Source organism: Hevea brasiliensis, chromosome 3 (genome assembly GCF_030052815.1).
Source record: "Hevea brasiliensis isolate MT/VB/25A 57/8 chromosome 3, ASM3005281v1, whole genome shotgun sequence".
Classification (NCBI taxonomy): Eukaryota; Viridiplantae; Streptophyta; class Magnoliopsida; order Malpighiales; family Euphorbiaceae; genus Hevea; species Hevea brasiliensis.
Genome location: NC_079495.1, coordinates 12,087,130 through 12,104,496, shown reverse-complemented (window position 1 = coordinate 12,104,496; position 17,367 = coordinate 12,087,130). Strand labels below are relative to the sequence as shown.

Sequence of the window (17,367 nt, the reverse complement as noted above, 5' to 3'; positions counted from 1 at the left end):
AAGTCAATGGTTTGTAGATTAAAGAAATCCATCTATGGGCTTAAGCAGGCGTCTCGTCAATGGTATTACAAATTTCACCAAGTCGTTGTCTCATTTGGTTTTGAGATGAATTTATTTGATGATTGTATATACCACAAATTCAATGGGAGTAAGCATATTTTCTTGGTTTTATATGTCCATAACATATTGCTTGCCAGCAAAGATATAGGATTGTTGCACGAGACCAAGAGATTTCTAGCAAGAAAGTTTGAGATGAAAGATCTTAGTGATGCAACTTTTGTATTAGGGATCCAGATACATCAAGATCGCTCTTGAGGTATCCTTGGATTATCCCTAAAGGCCTATATCGAAAAGGTTCTCAAGAGATATGGCATGCAAGATTATAAACTAGGTGATAGCCCTGTGGCTAAAGGAGACAAGTTCAATCTTAGACAATGCCCTAAAAATGCTTTTGAGGAAAAAGAAATGCAAAAGGTTCCTTATGCATCAGCAGTAGGAAGTCTAATGTATGCTCAGGTTTGTACGCGTCCAGATATTGCATACATAGTTGGAGTGTTGGGCAGATATTTAAGCAATCCAGGAATGGATCATTGGAAAGTAGCAAAACGAGTTATGCGGTATTTACAGAGAACATACATTACATGCTCACATACAGAAGGTCAAATAAGTTAGAGATCATTGGGTATTCAGACTCCAACTTTGCAGGATGTCAAGATAGCATGAAATCTACATCAGGCTATATCTATTTGCTTGCTGGGGGAGCTATCTCGTGGAAGAATGCTAAACAGATAATCATAACTTCTTCCACCATGGCAGTTGAGCTTATAGCATGTTATGAGGCATCTAATCATAGAATATGGTTGCGAAACTTGGTCACTGGGCTACAAATTGTAGATGGAATAGAAATACCACTTAAGATTTTCTGTGACAATAAGTCAGCAGTCTTGTATTCCAATAACAACAAGAGTTCAAGTAAGTCAAAGCACATAGACATTAAATTCCTAGTTGTTAAAGAAATAATTCAAAGTGGTCAGATGTCTATAGAGCATATTGGCACAAACTCCATGGTCGCGGATCAGCTTACTAAGGGATTGCCACCCAAGGTCTTTCATGGGCATACTGCTCATATGGGTGTCATGTCTTTTGAGGATATTCAGTTTTAGTGGAAGTTTGTATTTTTGCTTTTCTATTATAGACACATTTTCAGTTTTCAGTTTATGGATATTTTGAGGATATTTTCTGCAGAAATAAAATTTCTTTCAGTTATTCACACTTTGATTTTGGTATGGTTTGATCTCACTAAGGTTTAAAGTGGACCAGTTGAAAATAAACATGTTCAGATCAAATTGCATGTAATTTTCATGCTACACATCCATACTTGATCTATGTCATTTGATTATGTTCATATTCGTGATTAGGGATGGACTTAGTTACGACATATGTAACGAAAGTTGTCTTCGTTCTATGTTGGCCTAATTGATGGACGAGATTGTTTGGAAATGCCTTTAAATCATTGTAGTAAAATTTTGAGCTCATAAGGTTATATTATGATATACAATTATAAAGTGATATATATATATATATATATATATATATATATATATATATATATATATATATATATATATATATATATATTAAGATTAACAATAATTGTATGTTATGTCTATCATTAAAGGCTTGGCCCAAATAGTAAAAGTGATCTAATTTGGTTAAAATTAAAATGGGCCTAAATTATGTCATAAAGTAAGGGTTTAAATGTGTAAATACTCTGTATATAGTTTCTAATTTTATGATGGACCAAATTAGAAATAGGGAAATATATCTAGATATAAAAGGGTTATGGTTCCTAAATTATAGGCACGATTCTTTTCTGATATCCCATCATTAGAAAAGATAAAATTTTCTCTCTTGATTGTGCACTGCAAGACCACAAAATTTTATCGGTATCATGGATTCAAGTATGCTTTCGCTTTCAATTTAATTTTTTGATGATTTGACATAATAAATTATGGCTAGATAAAATCTAGGGTTTCTACATCAGTTATTTCTATCTTTTGGGGCGTCCTTGCCTGGGATCACTCTTATTGGGCTTCGCTCAAGCTTACTCGGCTTCGCTCAAGCTTACACGGCTTCGGCCTTTGATTTTCTTAGCTTGGCTCTTGCCTGGATTGGCCCTCGGTTTTGCTTGGTGGCGAAGCTCTCCGATTGCTGTCATGTTGAAGTGGGTAGCGCAGACTCTTCCAGTCCCCAATAGTTGATTGTTGTTGCCTTAACTAGGGCTTAGTTTGTATGGGCTTGGGTTGATTCCATGGCTGAGCATGGGTTGTTAGACTCGGATCCTTTTTCTTTATGAGCATGGTTTGTATTGCTTCTTTGCTTTCGGGAATTGGACCTTGTATTTCAATATCCATCTAATGAATTAATCTTTACATTTGCCTCACTTTTGCAATCCACCGAATCGGTGACTCTATCGTCCATTACCTTGCTCCATGTACTTCATCCAAACAAGGCTAGCCCAGAATCAACATAGAAGGCCGACAATGTTTGCTCAAAAGACCCACTTTTGGATCCACCAGGCTTTATCTAATCGTTGGAGGAGAAAAGAAATGAAGTAACAAGCCCTGGATTAGGAACACACTCTACTGTAGTGTTGGGCACTCATATCTGCAGATCAGTGAAACTTTGTAAATTTGGCTAAAAATCTCGTTTGGCAGAGACAATGCCTCGTCGGGCGACCCAAATCTTGCAAAACGGTCGCAAAGTTCTTGAAGATCTCGACTTGCTCAAGGTCTTGCAATCTGAAATCAAACATGAACTCTCGTCTCCACCCCTTCAGGTCTCTCTCTCCCTCTCTCTCTCTCTCTCTCTCAATATGTTCTCTGCCTCTGTATATGATTCTATTCATATGTATACTCTGATACATGGCAATGACACTGCGTATTCACGTCGATACAGGACAATCGAAGAGGGTCTTTGGGTGATTTCTCGGTGGACTGGGATTCATCAGATTCCCAAGATGTTGTTTTGCGGAGAAAATGTGAAACGGGTGAGCAGGTTGTAGTTTCAGCTTTGTCGCGTCCATCATGCTTTGCGGAAGGAAGTACATCTCCATGGGAATTTTTGATGAAAGTGTTTGTGAAAAAGCCTGGCTTGAACTCTGTATTGCAGTTTGATTGTGGAATTTATGAGATAGGTCCCAGTCGGTCTGTGTTTGACATTCATAATGCCTATTATCTCCAATCAACAACCTGCCCTGGTCCCTCTGCCTACGGAGGCCCCTACTTCAGGTAGACTTCTGTGCACATGTTGTGAATTTTCTTTGATCACAATGGAATAAAGCTTAAGTTGCTTGTATGTTGTAACTTTATGTTCACATTTTGCATTATTTCCATGCACCGTGTGAATAATTGCATTATTGGTAAACAGCATGAATTAATGCCAAGAACATACTCTGCAATGTGTGTGTGTGTGTATATATATATATATATATATATATATATATATATATATATATATATATATATATATATATATATACTATGGCTGAATTCGAGTGTTCTCATGTCTGGGAATGTTGCAACGAGACGTTTTGGCTGAGGAGAAGCAATTTGTTGGTTCCACTTGTGGTTTTGAGTGAACTATTTCGAGGATGTATTCCATACCTGTTGACCAAATCTGATTTATTAGATAGTCTTGTGGCCATTACCAGGTTCAAGGTGATTCCTGGATTATAAGTTCTTTGTTGTGGGTTCTGTCTCTGGTTACCTGCAACTGGTTCTATTCTTCTTTTTCAAAAGGAAAGGTGGATAGGCATATGGGTTGTCATGGTTTTATTGTGAAAGAGGTGGGATGATAGACCCTCCTTTCTCCTGATCCACTGTTTCTGAGACAATTTGCTTAATTAAGATAACTTGGCATGTTCTTTATATTTCAAAGCCATGCTTCTTCCTTTTCTCATTTATTTGATGATAGAATTGTGAATTGATAAAAGTTTAACCGAGGACTTATCTGAGGCAGCTCCTTTGCTTTGCCACTTGAGCTAATGCCTAGTGCATATTAAGATTGAAATGACTATCCAATCAAATCAGTGCCCTTCATGTTTAAAGAGACTGAATACCGGATGGGTCATTCTGTTTTGTTTCTAGCTGTAGTTTTGCTTCTGAAATTTGGCTACATTTGTTCTATCACCGAGTGATCTTCATAAGGGTAGTGGTTGAGGTTGTGAGTGCAAATGCAACATGATATGAAATCTATTTGTTTTGCTATTTTTTTGGTGAATTCGAAAGGGAGGAAAATCGAAATTGTGGGGTTGTCTGGATCAGAGGGATAAGTGGCATATGCTTTTCAGGTTGCAAATTTCATATCTGCTTCCTGGTCTTGAGGAGGTTGTCCTTTATGGGGAGGTTCCTCCTGCATATTATCCATTTTTAGGTCATATTTTAACGTAAGAGTGTATATAAATTTAATTACAAGTATAGTAAATCGAATGTCAGGGATTCAGGATTATACTTGGTGTACATTATTTTTTATGTGTGTCTGAATTAAAATTCTCTGTCCTTAAATCAATCTTATCAGCTAATGTTTAATCTTCCTTGTATGTTCTTTGTGCTCATTCTGATTGAGTTTGTGATACTTATTTTTCCATCCATTTTAGTTGCTCTTTGATACCAAATCAACCAGAACCCTAAGTGCTGCCTAGCCTGACTTAGTCTAGTGTCTAAAGGCATATCAATCACTTGGCAAAACTAAGTTCGAGTTCCTACTCCCTTAAATATATATAATAATAATAAAAAAAAAAAAAAGAAGCCCTGAGTGATACTAGAGGTCCATTTGCATGCCAGAACTCAATTGTGTAAGTTGTTTTATATTCTAGGTGTCACTCTGATCCCAGCACATAGCTTGAAATTCAAGCTGCTTGTAATGGACTCACTTCAATGTAATTAGATACTTGAGAGATCATTTGATGTAACTTCAATTTTTTCTACTCTACTAACAAAAGGGATAGTAATTCTTCTAATGTATGATCTTTTCTTTTATGTTTCTCCCAACACATATGGGTTCTTTTTCCAGATTATTATCTCTCTTACCTTTCCTATGTCTATCTGCAGCGATTTGGATCCTCATTTACGAATTGCACTCAAGGAATACCTAGTAGCCAAGGGAATTAGTGAAAGCCTTACTAATTTCCTTTTCCTACATCTACGTAAAAAGGAGCAAGGTCAGTATGGGAATTGGTTGCAGAAACTTGAATTATTTGTGGCAAAAGAAGAGTGATGCCAAACACTAATAGCATTATCGCAAAAGGCTGAACCACTGTTTGAAGGCTGAAAAAAACTATAGATTAATTTCGTTGACTGATGATCTTAGGATTTCAAACTTTTGGTTGACTTTGTATGATGAATTAATTAACAAGTTCAGATATTTTTGGTAGTGAACCTTCTAAATGCAGTGATAAGAATGTTACTATATTTTCATCTCCACTATTGTTTATAGTTTGCGACTTGAAAAAAAAAAAGTATAAAAATATACTTTGTGGTTTCGTACTTTGACACGAGGGATTGTGGTTTGATTTTTGTCAAATTGATACCTGTGTTTTTCTCTTTTACTAAATCTCCTTTAGTAAATGTGATTCAAATCATTAATTACTGTTAAATGATGTTAATATGGCAACACAACAGCACCATGTCTGCCATGTGTTGTCACGTCTGCATCACATGTTCGCCTCATCAGTGTTATTTAACAGTAATTAACGGTTTAGATCATATTTGCTAATGAAGGAAAACATATGATATAAAATCAACAAAAATTAAATCAATCTCTAATGCATTAAAAAAATATTACCATTGATGTGAGATTTTGTGAAATCAAGTGCTTTTATAAATTAATCATTCAACTCAACATGGTTGGTCCAGTTGATGAAGATGGGAGCTATCCTTCTTTAATAATCAAAGTTTGAATGCAAAGGGCTAATATAGAGAAATGTGCATATTAATGTAGAGAAATGCATCTTTAAAATCGCTCATGTATAAAATGATCAAGAATACCTTTAATAATAAATAAAAAAAAAATCATTCACCAACTAAAATATAATTAAAATTTTAAATTGTAAATACTAGAGTGAGTCTAATTAAAAATTTAAAGATTGTAGTAAAATATATATAATCATAAATCATATACTAATATGTCATTACCAAATTATAAACATAAAAATTGATAATTTTGAAACAGCATGAAACAAAAATTTATGTCATGAAGATTCTAACTATTATATAAATATTAGAGAAATCAATATTAGTTTTGGGTTATAAATTTGTAATATAAAGACATTTTTAAATAAACATGTTTTACAAAGAGTAAGAAAAATCAATCGCTCTTAAGGTTTCATTTAGTTGGGGTAAGTAAATTAAGAAGGTAGAACTTCCTGGAAGTGCATTTATCAAACCAACTTTCTAAGATATAGAGCACTCTACTTCCCTTGCATATAGGGGAAGCAACTTACCTGAGTAAAATTTGATAAATTACACTTTTCTAATTAAATATAATAAATTTTTCAATTTGTTTTTTAATTTATTACACTTTGAATGAATTATTTTATGGACATTATTATCTTTTATAATTTAAAAGTAAACTATACAAATACATTTATATCATACTTATCAAGAAATAATTTCTTTACAAGTGTACTTCCCGAAAAATATATTTTTAAAAAAGAAGAATATTTTGAACCAAACAAGGCTTAAATATTTAAATATTTCAATTTCATTTAAAAAGAACATAATAATCAAGCATTTCAACAACTAAAATACAAGCCTTTTCTTTAAATATATCCAATTGCTTGGTGGATGCAAAATTAGGATCCTAAAGAACAAGAAAAGATAGCAGATATCTTTTAGGTATCTTTAAGTAAATAAGAACTAAATAATCGTACAATCCATCCTTAATGTGATATGTTGCCCCACTGTTGACCGGCCGGTTGCTCGACCAAAATCACCCAGCATCAACCAACACTTCAGCAGCCTAATAGCTTCCTCAAAACCGAATATTGTATAAACCAAAACTCCTCAGAGCAATTCATTCAATGCTCATTCCACTAAACCAGGGGAAATTTTGTTGTAGACTGATTTTCATGAGATTGTGAATGAGGCAATCCGCTATGATGACTTTCTTTTCTTTCGTGATTTCGGCTTTTTCTTTTTCATAGATTTCTTCTTTTCAGGACTTTCTTCATTTATCAAGTGCTCATAATCTTCTATACTTGCAAATGGTGACGCACCAACCTTCCCACCAGACTTTCGTTTTCTTTTCCTGTTTTCGAATTCATCTTCTTCATCGCTACCATCATCTACATCCCCTATGTTGACAGCTTCAACATTGTCTTCACTGTTATCTACATCAGCAATGCCATCAGAATCTTCTCCCACAGCAATATCTGAGATGTCATCCATTTCCACATCGCTTGCATTTCCAATCAAGTCATCGTCCTCTTCATTGACAACTTGGTCTAAATCATCGTAGTCATATTCACCATCAGCATCAAAAGAAAGATTAGCAGAATCCAACATATTCTCAATCTCTTCATTATCACTCTCATCAGCACCACCTACTTCATCACCATCACCCACATCAAAAAGCTCTTCAGCAGCCTCCTCTTCAGCTAACTTCTTCTTTTTCTTCTTCTTTGGCTTTGTGCTGTTCATTTTGTTCATATAGAACTTGTGAAAAACAAGATCTTCAGGAGGCACATCCACTTCAGCCAAAGACAGAATCTCTGATCCGATTAGATGATTGTTCATGTCAAGCTGAGTAAACATGAAATGAGTAAGCAATAATTAGAGGGATCATAATTTGCTGTCGATAATTAAAATGTCCTTCAAAAACCAAAGAAAATGAGGCAAAAATCTGTAATTTCCACATAGAAAAATGTAAAAAAGAAGTAAACAAAAGTAACTTATAGAAAGGTTTAAACTAACCTTCTTGGCTGGTTCAATTTGGGAGCCACCATGCCATGCTGTCTGCTTAGGTTTCTTTTCCATGAACTTGTCTAGAAAAGCAGTAAGAGATAGATCATTTAATGGATTACCATTATAAACTATATTGGCCCCAGATAGAAGAGTCCTAGCCATGGTAGCAACAGATGGGTGCGCATGAGAAGCAAGTACCATGAGCTCCCACCAGCTTGCACGGTCTGCATTACTGTTGATTCACAAGATGATAATTTAGAGAGAGAGAGAGAGAGAGAGAGAGAGAAAGAGAGAACAGCATTCCATTAGGTAAGCAACATAGAAGATAAACTGGTAGTCTCAAGTTACGCAACTATCAGGTATATTCCATGCTTTTAAAATAAAAAAGCAAATGATATGACAATTTGCTTCTCATTATTTTTTACTCCATTCAAATCCATGACTAGCATCTTTCACAGAAACAAAGCAACCATTTAAAGCAAAATATCACTGAAAACACCAACATACCAGTAAGATGGCTCTCTGTGCCGAGGATTGTACCCTCCAGGGAGGGCACAACCTTTAGAGGATATTTGAGGCTGGTTACCATTATAAGTGGATAGCGGTGGGGATTCTTCAAATTCTTTTGAACCATCTTCTCCAAGTGGTTCTGCTTTATCTGAATCATCATCATCAGAGCTAGGGACAGGAGAATCATGTTCGCCCTTTGAAGAATCACTTGCTGTATTGGACTTATCACCACTCTGAACAGATTCAAGATCATTTTCTGCTTCAGCTGCCATGTGAGGTTCATTATCAGTTTCCTCCACTATATCTTCAAAATGTTCAAGATCTTCATCAACCGACTCGTTCTGCATTACCATGTTCCTGCATGATAAGAGAGTTTTCAATTCAAAATTAATAAAATCACTAATTACCTATAAAGGGGAGAACATAGAGCACTGCATCTGCATGTCTCAAAAGAAATCAGTATTACCATAAAAGGGGCCTTGCTTTAAGAACTTCAGAGAGGAGAAATAAGCATCCACAGGCATATTGAGGTGGCTGTTGAAGGGAAACCTGTCCAAGAATCTTCATAGTCAATGTCTGTTTTAAAGTGTAGCCTATGGAAAATTACATGTCTCTATACTTAAAGACAGAATGCTCAAACTAAAAAAGGGTGACCAAGTGCACAAAGCACCACACACTTGTGGGCTCTGGGGAGGGTTGATGTATGCAGCCTTGCCCTTCCTTTGTAGAGAGGATGTTTCCGTGGCTCAAACCATGACCTCCAGGTCATATGCAGAGGAACTTTATCGTTACACCAAAACCACCCTCTAGAATGCTCAAACTAGCAGTTAAAAAAATCAATACATCCATAGGCAAATTATAATGACTGATTTTGTCATTTAGAATGTCTATTCCAATAAAAAACTAAAAAATAAAAAAAAGGTCTGTGCAATCAATTAAAATATGAAATGTGAATATTGCCCTATCATGGTGAAGATGGAACTGCAGCCAAGAAATAACCGACATTTCAGCCAAATTGATCTAATATATTCAGGCATCATTATCACTGGTTTTAAAATACCAAAAAAGAAACAGGCTTTCATTTCACTTGATTTACCAAGAGAAGTCATAATAGAATGAACACATGCTAACCTGCAATAGTCGCTTTGAGAATGCAGAAACACGCTTCAAATTTACATCATTTTTCATTGCCCTCAAGATAAGTCCAATAAACATTTCTGCCTGAAAAACAAAACATTTACAAGGGAAATATAGTCAAATTATAACAGCAGATAATTGTAGACAGTAGACACTACGAAACTACACATATTAACAAAATTCACAGAAGGAAAGGAAGGTAGAGTGAGGGTGTGCAATGCTCTTTAAGCCACCTCATACCATCAAAGGGATCCAAAAAAAAAATAATAATGTAGTGAAATAGTAAGTTGGAATTTAAATTTAAAACAGCAAGATATCATGCCAGATAGCAATTTCTCTGAGCCTCAGATCATTCACATTTCAGTGAAGATGAGCTGTCTTAGACAAAAAGAAGAAAGAGAACAGGAATCAAACTATCCCATACTATGTCTTAATATCAAGGTAGAAAAAAAAATATAGTAGGCAACCTCAATATTACCCATTGTATCTAGCATGCTACAAATAGTAACATATCTTGAGTTGCATAAATGTGAATGGGGAATATTCTCTCACCCATCTCTATAGCATAAGATCATTTAAAAGTTTAAATATTACCGAAAGTGCTGCAAAACAGTAAAATGATGTGAACTGATTCTCTCTCTTCAAAAAAGATATCCCACGACATTTAGAGGTACAAACAAAATTTTGCAAAAATTCATAAACAAAAAATAAAAATAAATAAATAAATAAAACTAAACTGGTTATATGAAAAAATTATAAACCATTGTCAAGCATGTGAAACAAATACAAATTATCTCCAAGCTAAAAGTGTAAACACAGTTAAGACTTGCCTTGGAAGAATTCATGGCAGCTGGAAGTAAAAGTTTTGAGTATAAGGCACGGTAAAACCGGTCACTAACAATCTGGTTCTTGGATGATATTTTATCCAGAAGCATCAATGCCTGAACTCCCACATTGAAATTCTTTGAATGAACCTGCATAGTCGACATAAATGTTGGCACAAGCACATTTAGAATGGTAATGTCGACCAATAAGTATATGCATTACAATACAAATATTTGTTTGCAACCCAAATGACAAATAACAGGAATGTTACCAGTCGGAAGAGCATTGGTGTTTGGACCTCAATAAGGTCATCAGCCTCAGTGCTTGAAACGTAAGGAAATGCTCTATTAACACCCTGAAATGGCCAGAGAAAGTGAGCATGAGTTTTGGAGTAGAGATTTAGAAACACAAAACAGAGTTAATAATGGTAGAAAAATTGGAAAAAAGCATGAACTTAATTCAATCTTCTCCCATATCCAATAACTTTTTTAAAAAAGAAAAATGTGTATACTGACTGTTAAAAGAGCTGACAAAAGTCGTGAATCCAACTCGACATAAGATTCTGAACTTTCTACTTTGAGCTCCTTGACAGGATTAGAAGTATTTCTATCCTTTGCTTTGCCACTTTTATCCGCCTTTTGACTGTTTTCAGCCTCAGTAATCAGCAACTGCAATTGTGATTTGTAAATATTTTGGTCTTGCAACAACTATCAACTTTCAATCATGATTTCAAGTTTTAGCAATGTAATCACATGTCTAGTCAGAAGTAAGCCTTTATCTAATAGGAAATAGACTCTTCAAATTAAGCTAAGAAGTTAAGCAGATTCAGAGATAAAACTTGGCATTTATAAACTCATTGAATGAAGCAAAATAAATGTGGAAGGCCATTAATACCTTGAACAGTGCAAAGTATACATCTATTAAACGTTTTGCAACCTTTTGTCCTTCTCCTTTATGACTCAGGCGAATCTGGCTCAAGAAGTTAACCTGCAATGGACAAGGGAAGCTAAATATGGGTTGTAGGTTAAACTGAGTCAAATTTAATTTTGGTAGTACAATGCGGTATTGTCTATTCATGGCCAGAGAAGCCTAGCACATAAAAGCACAGCTAAAGCATGATTATCATGATAGTGAAGAAAAGTGCCCAAATTTATTGTACAATTTTAAAATCATTACTTAAGAAACATATATATATATATATATATATTACAAGTAAATCTAGATCTAGATGTCTATATCTAAAGAGAAGAGATGCAAAAGTTTAGGGAAAGACTACAAAAACACAAGGGTTCAGGATTTGCTCATGTTCCTTTCTTCTTCCCTTGTCCATGATCCTTTCTTTATGAAAAGAAACAATGATCAAATAAGTCTCCTCAAACAGAACAACTAGAACATTTAAACGCATCCACATTTGATATATATATATATATATATATATATATATATATATATATATATATATATATATATATATAAGGTAGCAACCAAAAAGCATGATGAAGATTTACAGCATGGTATTTTGCTCTTAGTCCCAAATGAGGTCGAAAAAGAAAACAGTCCACTTCATCAATCACCACTGCCTGTAAGAAGATATGGCTAAGGTAGTCAACAAAATAAAAAAAAAAAAATTAAGGAAAAAAGTTTTGTGGCTAGATTAGAAGTTGCACCTTCATATTTGGATGATCAGACAAAAGGTTTGACAAGTGAAAGTCAGCATTGGATGCACCCCTATTTTGAGGATCACCTAGCTGCAAGTAATCAAAATATAAGAACACGCCTGCATGTTAACTTCAAGATCAATAACAACACTAAATAAATAGCTTCAAGGAAAAACAAAGTCAGCATTCAATTTTTAAGGAGGCTAAAGCCAACAGGAACTTACTTTGTTAACTAGGGCAGAAAGCAATCTGCGCTCCTGCTCTGATTTGCTTTTCAACAAAGCATAGATGGTCTGATATCGCAATCAACAAATGAGTTTGTTTCAGTGTAACATTATCATGGTCACTTAACCCATATGTAATAAAAAATTTTGGACAAATTGTAAAGAAAACTATTACAGCCAATATTCAGTGATGAAGAAACAAGAAGTTCACAAAATGCACGGCAGTGATGGAGATGGTAAAGTCTAAGATGGAGATGTAATACAATGCATGAATTTATTTATAAGAAATTGAAAATGGGACCATTGAGGATAAGTTGAGGAAGAGATGACCAAAATGGTTGGCCATATCTCCCAATGTGTAATTAAAGTACTTGGATAGAGGGACTCAATTGGAAGACCATGGAAAACCTCTATGTCTGTCTCAAGATGCATAAATTGGTGACTTACTTTTATACGAACACACACACACACACACATATTGAAAACTAAATGGTAAGGATTAACCTTCAATGCCTTGTCTTTTAGTATGGGTAGCATATCTCTTGATGCTTCTTCAAGTGCAAAAACAAAACGTTCATACCTAAGATAAGCAATGCAATTTCACATAAGAACAAGTAGGGCTATATAGTTTAAGATAGAAGACAATATTAATCCAGTAGAAATTGATCTGTGAAATAAAACAAGAGTGCACTTGAGTAAACAGTTACTAGATAGATGGCATTTCAAAATTATAGTTATTATTAACCACACTATATTATATTCTACGATGGGTTTCTGCCACCCTGCTAGTGCAACAAGTTTTGCTGCTTCACTCTAAAATCAGCATACATCCATGCATGGAAATCGAAATATTTTTCAAATGTGGACATGCAGCATGAAAAGGCAACAGCGGTATTTGCTTTAAGATACATTTAACTTGCAAACACAATAATCTATTACACTATAACAATCAATCAGAAAGAAAGTATGCTCCAAAAAATTTGACAAAAACATACACAAATAACTATCTGTATCCGAGTGATACCTTACAAGTGTTAGATGCAGCTTCAAAATTTTAGTTAGAATGCAGGAAAGGGGCAAAGATATACACTCAGAGATCTACATATATCATTATCATCTTCTCTGACCTAAATGTAACAGAATACGAATGCTTAAATGAAATGAACAAAGTAATACAAGTTCTTGTATAATTCAGAACATAAACAGATAAAATATGCCATTATCAATTAATTAATCGGAGAAAATAGAAAAGACTACCTCTGCTTCAAGCAATCCTCCCAATACCAGAAAAGTAGAAGGGAATAACCATCTTTTGTCTCAGGAAGACTATTTACAGGCCGCTGCAAAAGGGTCTTCAGCTTGTGATCAGGCAATAAACTGGTTACAGGGTATAATCAGTACACCATTGAGTCACATAAGCAGTAAATGAATAAAGGAAAATAAGTACAACCACTGAGTATTATTATTTAAGATCAAACAATGAATCCAATGAAATCCCTAACTAAGAAGGAACACCTCACTTATTATAGTTTGCAGCTATGTCATATTATATATCAGCATAACAAAAACAAGGCATTTCTAGTGACGACACATTCAAAGAGTGACTGTTAAAAAACAAGATAGTACCAATAGTGCAAAGAAGGACAAAGATTGAAAGTATCCAAAAATAGCTAATAGTGGATACTAATAGGCAATGGCTATTGACCATGAACAAACCTCATATAAGAAAATATTTCATGAGGTTGTATGCAATAGTAACTGCTTAACATCAAGAATGTAAAAGATAGAGCAAGTGAAAGAAAACGATGGCAAGAGTAATAAATGACAACCTTGAAATAAAAAGTTCTTTTAATGCTTCAAATCCCGTAAGAGCATGGCGCTTTCCCACTTTTGATGTTACCATTCCTGTAAAAGATATTAATTTCAATCAGGACATGGAATAAAGCATTTGTACCCTGCAGTCATCAAAGTAGAAGTATTTTAAAGTACACTATGCTCTTTAACAATAATCTAGCAAAAATCAAGACTTGAGATGAGGTAAATCCCACCAAAATACAAAATACAGTGCATGGCTATGATACTGGCAACCAATAACTTTGACATAAAGGTTATATTTGAGAAATCATTGAATAAAATTATAAACCCAATCCCTTCCCATCCCAGACCACCACCCTTCCTCCACAGCGCCCCCCCTAAGCACTATTCGGTTTGAACCGAATAAACCGAACCAAACTGCCTTAATTCGGTAATCTGGTTTGGTTTTTAAAATAATTTGGTTCGGTTTGGTTTTACATTTTAAGAATTTTGGTTATTTTGGTTCGGTTTAGTTTTTGAGAGAAAAAAATCTGTTCAAACGAATCGAACCGAATTGTTTTATTAATTTTTAAATTGATTTATTGTTATAGGGAATTTATGAATTGTATGTAATTATATATATATATATATATATATATATATATATATATATATATATATATATAAATTGTTTAATTTCATTGATTAATAGTAATTAGGTTCAAATCAAGGTCAAAATCATACCAAATAACTTAAAAATGAAGTCTAAATTAAAAAACCCATCAAAACTCAAAAACCAATCGGTTCGAACCGAACCGAAATAGAGCAGTTTGGTTTGATTCGGTTTGTCATTCATTTCGGTTCGGTTTGATTTCTAAAATATGGTAATTCGGTTAATTCGATTTTGATGATTCAGTTCGGTTAAGTTCAGTTTGAATCGAATGCTCAGCCCTATCCGCGGGCAGCAGCAGATGCCCCCCAAAATTAGGGGTAAGCACCTTTTTATGTATCAGAGGTTGCAATCCACTTCTCCTCCATCAAAATCAAAAAATAATAAAAAAAAAAATCTCCCAGACAAGGTAACTAGGTTATCCTGCTCTGCTCTCGCTTCCTGTCCTTTCCTGCTCAGTACCATCTATTCATGCTATTAAGGGAATACTAGGAGCCATCATAAAATTCGTTGACAAAATAGCGTCTAGGGTGGGAATTCGGCCTTATAAGATGATATCTGAATACTCGTATAACAGCACTTCCTCTGAAAAAAATTCTCAGTTAGACATTCAGTTAAGGGCTGAAGTCTAATAATGAGGAAAATAAATGAGCATGCCAGGCACTAGCCCATAATAGACAGCTTAAAAATAGGGAATCACCATCGCATTGCCCATGGCATCTCCATATATCAAGAGCACAGATACAAAAAGTTTAATAAAAACCCGTTGTTAGAAGAATATAGATAGACAAACTATCATAGTTATAATCAAGGAGCCTGTATCCTTCACAGCTTTTGTATTAAACAAGGTTATAATCCACTAAGCAAGTAGTTAAACAGCAGACCCAGCTCCAGAGCTTTGGTAACATCCTTTTGAGAAATAGGCCTACACAGAATCTATAAGCTTTTTTTCCCCATTAATATTTCATCTATCAACCTCAACTATTCCTTTTCTTTCAATAATCTTCAATATAACTAATAAGCTACATCAAAAGTTTAAAGCAAATTATCTTGATTCGACATTTCTATATTTTCCATGTCAAACTGAAGGGAGCAACTTCCACCATAATTGAAACACATAATTTATGATTGACAGGATCATTAATTTATTTATTAAATAGCTAAAATTCATAAATGCTAAGTGAACTAACATGCAATTAAAAAATAAATACTAATGCTTCAACCCCTCAACCATAGGCTGTATTTTCTAAACAATACGTGAGGTAAAATATTTCGTAGTAACAATTTCAAATTAAATTTAGTTAAAATGAGCACCCATATCTAAATGCACCACAAACCATGAAATTCACTTACCTATAAGTGCATCAAGTGATCTCAAATTGGCAATGGGATTATCCCCAACAAGCACAGAAAAAGCAGACACCTTATCAGCAGCTGTGCCAGACCTCTGAGTAGTTACCAGCATCTTAATATCCCCAGTCTGCCCTGTACTTTGCTCGTAATCTTGCGCATACTGCCACATAAGCCTTTCTCCTAATTCTTTCTTCTTCTCCACCACACCCTTCCACTCCTCCACACCCATCTTCAACTCCAACTTGCTCTTCCCTTCACCCAACACTTTCTTCTCAAACTCCATTGCATCCTCATGCCACACTCCCAATGCACTAGCCTTCACTAAAGGTAGTTTTGGCAGGTTCTTGTACTTGTCAAATGCTCTTGTGCTGCTGTTGCTTTTGTTATTATCATCAAGTGACAAAACTGGAGGCTTTGGTAATGGATTTTTCTTGGGTTTTTGGTCAAACTGAGATTTCTTCTCATTTTTGTGAGACTTATTATCCTTGTTTTTGAAATTCCTGACCTTCTCCGAGCTCTTATCGAATTGGGTCTTGGAAGAGCCTTCGCTTTCGTTACTTTCCAGGGTTTTATCGAGTTGGGTTTTTTGCTTTGAGGATTTTGGTTTCTTCAAAGGACCCGATTTTCGAAAATCGGCATCATTGAAACCAGAGGAGGAAGGGAGAGAAGAAGAAGAGAGGCCGAGAGAGGAAGCAAAAGTGGCCACCTCAGATTTCAAGAGCTCCACGTCGTTTTTCTTGGTGGTTTTTTCGTTTGAGGGCTTTGAAGTTGAAGGTTTTGATATCGCCATTGTTGTTGCTGCAAACGGCCAGTGACGATACCGCGATTAAGTTCGAGTAGGGTTTTAGCTTCAGAATGGCCCACGCCTCAACAGGGAAAACAACTAAACAATATGTGCCGTTTGTATAAAACATTGTCGTTTACATTTTTGCGTTAAAAAAAAAATTAAACTACAATTTAATATCACAAAACCTAAAATTTAATTTCTATATTTGGTAAAATTTATAACTTAATTCATTAAAATTTCAATTAAATTATTATTAATTTTAATAAAAATAATTAAAATATTCTTAACTCTATTTTTAATCTGAAAATAATTTATTTTTTAAGATTTTATTTTATTAATAATTAAGTCTCCTTTAGATTTGATTAAACTTACAATTTAGTCCATGAAGTTTTAAAACTAAGTAATTTAATTCTAAAAATTTTAATAAATATATAAGTTAATCTCT

At 34.5% G+C, this 17,367-nt stretch overlaps 2 protein-coding genes across 2 annotated transcripts; one reads left to right on the top strand and one right to left on the bottom strand.

The window, feature by feature from the left end:
* Nucleotides 1-2,706: 2,706 nt before the first annotated feature.
* On the top strand, nt 2,707-5,473 carry LOC131178629 (uncharacterized protein At2g39795, mitochondrial-like). Its single transcript, XM_058143881.1, has 3 exons — nt 2,707-2,839; nt 2,959-3,290; nt 5,112-5,473. Exons 1-3 carry the CDS (start codon nt 2,723-2,725, stop codon nt 5,275-5,277), a joined length of 615 nt encoding a protein of 204 aa, XP_057999864.1. The 5' UTR covers nt 2,707-2,722; the 3' UTR covers nt 5,278-5,473.
* A 1,271-nt stretch (nt 5,474-6,744) lies between these two features.
* LOC131169144 (protein SLOW WALKER 2-like) lies at nt 6,745-17,015 on the bottom strand. Its single transcript, XM_058143880.1, has 16 exons — nt 16,136-17,015; nt 14,148-14,223; nt 13,576-13,695; nt 12,823-12,898; nt 12,319-12,387; nt 12,104-12,184; nt 11,945-12,016; nt 11,331-11,423; nt 10,952-11,104; nt 10,708-10,791; nt 10,438-10,585; nt 9,606-9,691; nt 8,941-9,023; nt 8,472-8,831; nt 7,974-8,196; nt 6,745-7,802 (listed from the first exon to the last, which is right to left on the bottom strand). Exons 1-16 carry the CDS (start codon nt 16,923-16,925, stop codon nt 7,155-7,157), a joined length of 3,162 nt encoding a protein of 1,053 aa, XP_057999863.1. The 5' UTR covers nt 16,926-17,015; the 3' UTR covers nt 6,745-7,154.
* Nucleotides 17,016-17,367: the final 352 nt, after the last annotated feature.

Coding starts and splice junctions, on each gene's coding strand:
- LOC131178629 (XM_058143881.1), top strand. CDS start 2,723: ATGCCTCGTCGGGCGACCCAAATCTTGCAAAACGGTCGCAAAGTTCTT. Junction 2,840..2,958: donor TCTCGTCTCCACCCCTTCAG/GTCTCTCTCTCC, acceptor ACGTCGATACAG/GACAATCGAAGAGGGTCTTT. Junction 3,291..5,111: donor TACGGAGGCCCCTACTTCAG/GTAGACTTCTGT, acceptor GTCTATCTGCAG/CGATTTGGATCCTCATTTAC.
- LOC131169144 (XM_058143880.1), bottom strand. CDS start 16,925: ATGGCGATATCAAAACCTTCAACTTCAAAGCCCTCAAACGAAAAAACC. Junction 12,899..13,575: donor GAGGATTGCTTGAAGCAGAG/GTAGTCTTTTCT, acceptor TGCTTATCTTAG/GTATGAACGTTTTGTTTTTG. Junction 12,185..12,318: donor TTTCTGCCCTAGTTAACAAA/GTAAGTTCCTGT, acceptor GATTACTTGCAG/CTAGGTGATCCTCAAAATAG.